This window comes from Juglans microcarpa x Juglans regia, chromosome 4D (assembly GCF_004785595.1).
Source record: "Juglans microcarpa x Juglans regia isolate MS1-56 chromosome 4D, Jm3101_v1.0, whole genome shotgun sequence".
Classification (NCBI taxonomy): domain Eukaryota; kingdom Viridiplantae; phylum Streptophyta; class Magnoliopsida; order Fagales; family Juglandaceae; genus Juglans; species Juglans microcarpa x Juglans regia.
In genome coordinates, this window is record NC_054600.1 from 37,331 (window position 1) to 46,625 (window position 9,295).

General features: G+C 36.2%; 1 protein-coding gene and 1 non-coding gene across 6 annotated transcripts; both read right to left on the reverse strand.

Annotated features, from left to right (window-relative positions):
* Positions 1-1,461: 1,461 nt before the first annotated feature.
* LOC121261785 lies at positions 1,462-1,606 on the reverse strand. Its single transcript, XR_005940005.1, has one exon. It is a non-coding gene; the product is annotated as a small nucleolar RNA Z247 (small nucleolar RNA).
* A 908-nt stretch (positions 1,607-2,514) lies between these two features.
* On the reverse strand, positions 2,515-9,093 carry LOC121261704 (protein PIN-LIKES 3-like). Of its 5 annotated transcripts, none has more exons than XM_041164193.1 (12): positions 8,899-9,093; positions 8,483-8,549; positions 7,412-7,584; positions 7,053-7,132; positions 6,805-6,929; positions 6,513-6,634; positions 5,930-6,157; positions 4,910-5,002; positions 4,329-4,429; positions 4,111-4,163; positions 3,971-4,025; positions 2,515-2,854 (listed from the first exon to the last, which is right to left on the reverse strand). In XM_041164193.1, the coding sequence occupies exons 3-12, from the start codon at positions 7,544-7,546 to the stop codon at positions 2,818-2,820; spliced, it is 1,029 nt and encodes a 342-aa protein (XP_041020127.1). In that variant the 5' UTR covers positions 7,547-7,584; positions 8,483-8,549; positions 8,899-9,093; the 3' UTR covers positions 2,515-2,817. The 5 variants fall into 5 exon arrangements, with proteins under 5 accessions (XP_041020127.1, XP_041020124.1, XP_041020125.1 ...); XM_041164190.1 differs by having other exon boundaries at positions 3,840-4,025; XM_041164191.1 differs by lacking the exon at positions 8,483-8,549 and having other exon boundaries at positions 3,840-4,025.
* Between the last annotated feature and the right edge of the window lie 202 nt (positions 9,094-9,295).

The window sequence follows — 9,295 nt, forward strand, 5'->3', positions numbered from 1 at the left end:
TAAACTGACAGAGTTGGTTGATGGCATAGCTGATATCTGGTCGGGAAAGGGTGCAATATTGCAACCAAAAATCCTTAATTCAAAATAATTTGGAGCTTTAAATTTATTGATTAGGTATACTGCCGTAAGGAAAGCGTCCACCCAATAACATGGTTTAAGACGTGATTGCGCTAATAAGGTTAATCCAAGTTCCTGAATGTGACGATGTTTTTGTTCAGCGATACCATTTTGTTGTGAGGTATGCGGACAAGTTAATCGATGATATATCCCAGATTTTGAAAGAAATTCACTGAATTGTTTAGATAAAAATTCACCTCCATTCTCAGTTTGAAATTGTTTGAAATTGTTTGATGGAGCATGAAAACATATTTTCAGAATGAGCTTTAAATTTCAGAAAATTAGCAAAGACTTCTGATTTATTATGTAAGGGATACAACCATGAAAATCTTGAAAAATCATGGACAAACAAGACATAATATCGGCAACCACTAACAGAAGCTACAGGTGAAGTCCACACGTCAGAGTGTACCAAAGCCAAAGGATTGGTGGACTGTCGAGTGGAATCACTAAAAGGCAATTGTTTGCTTTTGCCAAGAGGACAAACAGAACAAAAGGTTGGTTTATTTGTTTTTGACGAAAGGGAAATAGAATTTGAACGTAAAAGAGACTGAAGCATAGCTTGTGAAGGATGTCCAAGCCGACTATGCCATTGCTCTACAGATGCTTTCTCACCAATAGTTGCTGCAAGACCATGTAATTTGTGAGGAAGGCTTGGCATGCCAGCAAGAGGATAAAGACCATTCTCAACCCGCCCGTGGAGTAGTATTTGATTTGTCTGATTCTCCTTCACAGTGAAATCAGAACCAGTTAATATAAAGTAACAGTTATTGTCTAAACAAAATTTATTGATAGATAGTAAATTTGTGGAGGCATGCGGATAGTGCAAAATATTGGACAGTTGAAATTTAGATTGGCCAATTTGCAAAGAAGTGGATCCAGTACTTTTAATTAACAAACCTGTACCATTTCCTACAGTGACGGTCTCTCCTCCATTGAAGGGCAATGTATGAGTGAGATTTTGATCATCTGAGGTAATATGAGCATTGGCTCCGCTGTCTGCATACCACACTTGGGGTTCAAATTGTGCATTAGACTCAGCGACCATGGCTGCAAGCTCAGTTGGCGGATGACGACCCTGATATGAGAAGTCAAATCTGTGGTAGCAGTCTATAGTAGTATGTCCTACTCTCCCACAGATTTGACACACAGGTCGATTGCCATTGGAGTTCTGATTTGAAGTTGGTCGAACAGATGAAGAACCAGGATTTGAACCATTAAAGGGACCAGTAGTTGGAAAAGAAGCTGATGATCGAGCAGCACCATGATTGGAAGGCCTTTTGTTGGCAGCAAAGGCAAAAGTGGTATTAGAGACCACTGCGCTACGCTGACTTTCAAGAAGAGTTTCATGACTCAGCAGCTCGGCATTGAAGTCTTCAATGGTGAAGTCTTTGTCCCTGGAAGCAAAATTATAAGATGTAATAAAGGGGTTAAAATCCTGGTTCAGACCACCAAGAAGGTAAGATATCAAATCCTGATCATCAATAGGCTTTCCTGTGGCAGCCAATTGATCAGCAATAGATTTGGCATTCTCCAGATAGGCAGCACAATTACTAGACCCCTGAGTAATGGTCTGTAACTAGCGCTTCATGTGAGCAATGCGAGAACGAGATTGACTAGAAAATCTAGTTTTAAGAGCAGTCCACACTTGTTTGGAAGTGTTTAAACCATACACGGAAGTCACAAGATTTGGACTGATAGAGGACAAGATAATACCCAGCAAAGCTTGATCTTTCTTATACCAGGCTATGTAAGAAGGATTAGGAGTATTATCAGCATTGAGCCTCTGAGGGACGGGTTCAGATCCTTCCACGAACCCTAAGAGATCATTGTTGTTAAGAAATGGTAGAAACTGAGATTGCCAGCCCAAGTAATTGGGGCCATCAAGCTTAAAAGATGCTGGTGGGGAGGGATGAGAAAGGTTGAGTGGGTTGATGCTATTGACATCAGTGGAACTGAATGAGGTTGACATGGTGCGGAAGTGTGATCAGGAAGTGTAGCGTGAGCTATTTCCCAGCTGATACCAAGTAAGATAAAACAAAAGAAAGAGTTTTGCCAACATAATCTGGTCTGTTGTATTTGATTTGAATAAATAGGCATACATTGTAACAACTGAAAGAAATACAAGAAGAAAAGTAAGGAGCTGAATATGGAATATACACTTTAAGAGCTATCGTATATTTTTGAATATAGATTTACAAAACTGAAACTATCGATACTGTTGAGTGTTTTTAGCTAATTGTTGAGTAAGATATTCTTCATGTCGCAGTTGAGAGAATCGTGCAGTATCTTGAGGTTGTTCAGGAATAGATACACTAACAGCTACTTGTCTTATGCCACGCTGGTTTAATTTAGTAATCACATGCAACCACAAAATAAATTTTACAACCGAAACTTAAATCGAAAAGAGCATGACATGGAATTATATAATATATTTATATATATATATATGTATAGTACTTTGTAAAATATTGCTGTCTAAAATTCCTGGCATAGCTCCTCAGGCCAGGTAAATTAAGTACTCTAGCAACCTCTACCTGCTGGGATTAAAGGGGCTAGAGTTACATATATACTAATAACCCATTCTTGTTGTTGAGCATTTTTGTTGCAGATCAAGCAACGAGCCACATGAAGAAAGCTGACCAAAGTGTTAAGGAAATCGACGCCAAGCCATATGTCCACAGCATGATAACAGAACATTCACTCTTGCCAGCTCCAAACAATTGGGTGATTGTGCCTGCCATACGAAATAAGGAATGTGAATGGACAAATACTTCCCTGCTTTTAATACCCGCAAAAATTTCAACGAATAAATATCCCACATATTCCAGGAGTGAATGCCTATGCACCAGCATAGATGTTCGATAATTAGATTCATCCTTATCAAGATACAAGTAGACTACTACCATTCCATGTCGTTGATGGTGAATCTTGGTTGTCATTGACTGTAAATATGGCCGAAACACATTGTGTTTCATTGTGTGGCTGTTTTTCATTTGATATTTTGCATGGCATGATTCTGCATTCTAAACTCAGATTCAAACATGTTATTCCAGAACCTCTGTTATACTGGAATACATCGAGTATGCAAGATGCATTAGCTGACATGGATAACAGAACATATCTGCCTCAAGTGGCAGATAAACAAGATCAGCAAGCATATTTCAATTGCACATCCTTGGTTGAGCAGCCAGACTGCCAGTACTGATGATAAGATAGATTGGCCCTCTAATGGCAGCTCAAAACAAGTATAAAAAATGATAGGAAATTAAGAATAATACTATATACAGTTGTGGAGTGCACAACCACTATATAATGGTTGCAAGGTGCACTTTCCCGCTTTGACTTCATTTTAGAATGCAAATCTCTTGTAGTAGAAGATTCAATGGTTGTCCTGTCATCCTCACCCTAATCTTATCTCTCTTCTGAGCCTAAATACTATCCAAGAGAAGCCATGTATTTAGGCGTCCACGTTCTTGTAAATGTACATTTATAGCACACGCATTCAGGTACATTGGAAGCAGCTAATTGACTAAAGTTCAACGTTTAGGAAAGATTGACAGAGCTCACTTTGAAGGACAAATAAAGATATAGCACATACAAACGTAAGATATGCTAGAATGGTTATAATCAAAGACATTAATCTCACAGAAAATTATATCTAAGACGAATCGAGCTTGCGTTTAGTGAATTCTTTTTCAAAAGCGACAAACACATCTTACCTATGTTCATTGCTGGTGGAAGTGCATATTGAAGTAGAAGAACAAACTGATACAATGGATCAGAGTGAACTAAACCAAAACGTAGTGCACTTTTAACAATGACTATGCCCAAGAGAGGCAGGAAAATATACCGAACTGCTATGATGCCAATAATGAGCCACTGCAGAACACCTGATCCTTTCAAGCCTGAATACGATGAACGGCATCACAAACATTATATTGATGCAATATGAAGTAATCATAACAAACATTATATTGAATACTCGATTACCTTTAAGAAGGTTTCCTCCTAATATTAGAGAAAGAGTTGGGATGGCTGCTTCGCTGAAGATTATAAGGAGAGAGAAGAGGAAGGTCAGGAACTTTTTATCATGAATTCTGAAAGTAACGATAAACCATTTTCGGTCCTGTAGCATTCATATGCCAACTAGAATGGGTTTGAGATATAGAAAACTACCAAATCACGAAGCTGAAATTTAGATTATATACCCCAGAAAAGAAGCAGAATCCAGAATCACACGTAGAGGGGCGGTACCACCAATTATGAACTTCCGGATCTGCGGAACTATACCAATGATAAACCCGATCATCTGTATATGATACAGGTAACGTGTAAATTTCAGTCATGATCAGCTGATTCCCAGAAGAACACCTCTGGGCTTTGTCACCCAGTACTATTAGATAGCTAGTAACATTCTGGTTGGATATTTTTCTAATTGTTAAATCAGAAAAGTTAGCCTTTTTTTCGGAATGCATGTGTAGCTGATAACAAAAGGTAATTGCCTCTACGTGAAAGAAAACAAAAGATGCGGCATTAAACCCATCGGGTGTATTCTTCAATATAAAATTCATCGTGAACATATAATAGTAGCAGCACTCTTTGCATTAAGCCAATACACACCGAATGTAACGGCCCACACAGTACAATATCTTAATGAATCCGGGAACAAATTTGTCAGCACGTAAAGAACATCACATCCTTTCCCGGTAATTCAAAGAACTAGCTATTGTTTTGGCCAAAGAGGATGGCCATGCATGGTATTATAGAAAAGAACTCAAAGCATACGTACCGCTCCAGTTGTTGAAGGTGCAAACAAGGCCCTTAGATTGATCTTTCTTGCAAACATCCTTAAGCTGTTTTTAATAGCATATAAGATCGGTACCTGCCGCGAAAGGGTGAGAATGCTCATGATCTATTATTGCTCATATAATTTTCATAGTATCTTTCTTTGATTCCTATTATGTTACCTTATCATTGTCTTAAAAGTGTTTTTAAATTTCTTTTAAACTCCCAACCTCTTGCTATATATTTTCCTCCTTACCCTGCATCTCATCTTTGTCCATATCAATCCTTTCAGTTTTCATCCACCATTTGGTTGTATATATATCTAACATATAAAAGTTCTGAAGTAGGAGCTCTGCTCCTATAACTTATTATGACTAATATGTCAAATATAGAGATAGAAAAATGATTTTCATGCAGGTTATATATTCTGGTTAGTGATTGCTCATAATGATATGATTTACCTCTTTGGAAAACCACCACTTCAATATTCTGTAATTTTATTATTACTTTTCCAATGAATAAAAATGATTATTTAAGATATTTAATTAAATATAATATACAAAGTTAAAATGTTTAAAGATGTTTTGAATGGCCAAGAGTCTGATGGCCTGATGGCATATGACCCAGTTTTTCAAATGAAACTGGGTCAATGGTTTCGAACCCAAGTTTTCTATTTGGAGAACCAAATCATATGCCATCAAGCCATCAAGCTCTTGGCATGTTTTGAATGTTTTAATTAAGCTATATAAAATGCCTTGGATTTATTATATGCTATCTATTGTGATCAAGGATAGGTAAAAAGTTCGAGAAACTCATATTTATAATTAATCTGTTTTTTTTTTTTTTGCCAATAAATCATAACTTAAATTGCCTAATTTTAAAAGGAACAATGATACCCATACAACATATTTCATAAGATATTTCACAAAAGTAGGAATTTACCAACACAAATATTTCGCATTAACGATTAGAAACTCATTAAAATCATAAAGAATCTCGTTTTCAGGAAAGAAGTAGAGACAACCTTCATTTTTGCCTCGGAAGGAAGCATACATTTATTTGCATAGTCCACAGAGATGGAGCAGTTTTTTAGAGGAAGTTCTTCTGAGCAACTCCCGTGGAGTATTTCTGCTGTTCCCCCACCAGGGTTCATTTTGCTTGTAAATTCAGCTGTGTTGTCTTTTTCGTTGACGGACCTTGAGAAAATCCGCACAATGTTGTATACATAAGACCACAGATAAATGGCCCCAATCTGAAGAACCCGATCCAAGAAAGAATTTCATCATTATAAAGCTATAAGGTCCTGCTCATAGCTCATGCACCACGCATATATAGTCAAACACGGCTAGTAAAATGCATTTTCAGACATGTGACTCTTCACCTTTGAGTTTCCATAATTGACAATATTGCTAGTGAAAGAATGCATGCGTGCACGAGTTCCTTGTATGTGAAACAGTACGGATGACATGCTGATTTTTGAATAAAAAAATTGCAATCCCAAAGGGTAAGGTTCCCCGAGCTTATATAGAATACACTGATACCATTCATCTTAACATTATTTGCTGGTTTTGGAATCAATATGAGATGAAGCAAACGAAATCACATACAGCCATAGAAAGTGAAGCATATTCCATTCCATATTTATGGCAGACGTCGGGTGCTCCAAATGGACTGCCTTTCTCTTTACAGACTGCTGGGATGATAATTAGAGGCAAATTTCCCATATTTCCTGTTCACAACAAACAGAAACATGAACTTATGTATTTAAACCGAAGGATGCATTTAGTTGCAGTAGGGACTGGGGTGGACAATTGCAGATTCAGCGCTGGCACAATTACATAGCAATCATGGCTATGTTTGAAAATGATGAATATAAATTTAAGGGTTTGTCGTGGCTACCTGCTGCGCAGCAACCCAATACGAGGCCCTTCAGATGTCGGGGCGGTCTTGTGATTTTCACCAGTATCCATCCTAGTGCAGAGCCAATTAAGAATGTACTGAGAACATTGAATGGCATGAACCACCTACATACTCAATCAAAGGTTGAACAGAAAGTGAGATGATTTGAAAATTATCTACATGGAAATAACACATTCCAGATCATTAATCAAAGATAAACGTTCAGTTGTCAGAATGATGATACTCACAAACTAACAACGCTTTCAAGAGTTACTGTTTTAGCCAGGTTGCTACTCACAATTGCCGGATTGAACACAAAAAAGACCACCTTATCAAGAACAAATCGTGTGATTGTTAGTCCATTCAGTATTTGGAAACAGAGAACAAATCCCTTTCTTTAACATCTAACCATGTAGATTATATCATGTGAATTATTTTTGTTCATGTTAATTATTAGATCTTAATCGATGGTATACATTGAAACCTGTCTGTAGTTTAAATACACTCTGATTTTTCGTGGTTTAAATTGCATATTGTAAAAAGAGTGATAATTCGAAGGTACAAATTAAGTATAATTTCCCTTCGATGAAATTAACAAATGTCTTACGGTATTCAATTGCTTCCTTGCATTCTCCCCCAGGACATCGATTCGATCCAGTGCTAGACATAACCCAAGTGCCGTCAATAGTAGTACTTTCAAAACCGGGATGGACGCTACAAAAAATAGATCTAGAAGGCCCATTGGGACGATTCTATCGAAATTGCAAATCTATACCATTCCTACACATAAAGGGAAAAGATTTCACAGAACTTTTATTAGGGGATTAAAATGAAGAGTACTGTTACTATGCCCCATATCATATGTCACGTGGCTTATTAAAAATATTTTTAAAATAAAATGATGCTCAAAAGAAAATTAAAATTCTAAACTTGTTTTACCTTTTTATGTATGTGTTTTAATATTTTATTTTTTTTAATAAACCCCTTGACAAACATTTGTAGTGGCGCATCAAGAAGCAAAGTAAGTTAAATTAAGGGACATAGTAGCATTTCTCTAAAATGTAATCCCTTTAAAAATCAACTTCATAAATAGCAAAAATAAACATCGGACAAAAGCCGCACGCACGCAATAAACACTGGAATTAAAGGTATCTCCAACAGTTTATGCAAATGTAAAGCTAGATAATAATGAATGATAAACACATGTACGCTAAGAAACCGTTACTTACGAGAGTGATTAAGGTGTTAGTCGTCTTTAAAAGAGTTTAAATAACCTTAAAATCTCTTTGGATAAAATTAGGTTGTTCAGGTACTGTTATATATTAAAGTATTTTATTTTCAAACATGTTACATTTCTTTTGAATTAATATTAAGAAAATGATTTTTGAGGTAGAAATGACATAAAATTAGGTCATTTGAAAGTTATAGTATTGTGCATGAAAAAATCAAAGTTATCTGAAAGTTGTACGGATATATTTACCTATTGATGGTCTTTTTTAAAATTGAAACTGCATTACCGACCAAGAGTAAATAGCTTTTCAACAATAGAGCTTACTACTTAAGTTCTACAATTATAAGCCTTAAACTAAAGATTATATTACCTACGCAATCTCAAATATATATGCACCAAAAATAAAAACTGAAAAGCTCTTCCGCTTTGTTGTTAGACAAAACTTACAAACACTTTCTCCGATGCTAGGAACGAAAGTGAAATCAGGCAGAAATCATACTTGACCTACAGAACAGAATAGAGGAAGCAATAAATGTTTGATAGTTCATTCTAGGAATATTGAGTTTTTTGTAATAAATGGGAAAAAAAATATCTTGCTAGCTACTTGCTGATGTTCACGTCCAGGTACATCATTTCTACCTCAGAAAATATTTTTTTAATATGTTTCCAAATAAATGTGACATTTTTTAAAGTGCTTTAAACATATGGTTACGAAAAAATAAATAACTTTTTAGTAGTATAACTTATTACTTAAGCTATAAGTCTCAAAGCTATAAATTATATTTTTCACCGTAATTCCAAATATACACTTTCAGATAGCTAGGGAAAAAGATAGAAGAAAAAATGCGAGAGGAGAAACGTACAACGAGGGGAGCAGAAACTCGTGCATGTTGTCTTTGGATCGCGACTAACCGAAGCAAGAAAGATCATTTAGGTTGTGGGGGAGGGAACGTGGTGGTACCCCTGCCAAAGAAGAAACCTCAAAATACTGAGAAAATAAAAGAGACGAAAGTTGGCTGAAAGCTAAGCTCAATGCTCATGTAATGTGAGCTATGAGAACTAAGCCACCTTGAAATTTAAACTTCATCTTTGGATTCCAAATTTGAAACCAAAAGCGAAATTCAAATAAGAATAGACTACGCACCACTAACCGTGGAAACATAGAGTGAAATTCGTTTAACTGAAAGCCAACACTGACCATCAAATCATGAACGTAATAAGACAAATTCCTATATGTACACGTACTAACAGCCATAAGCT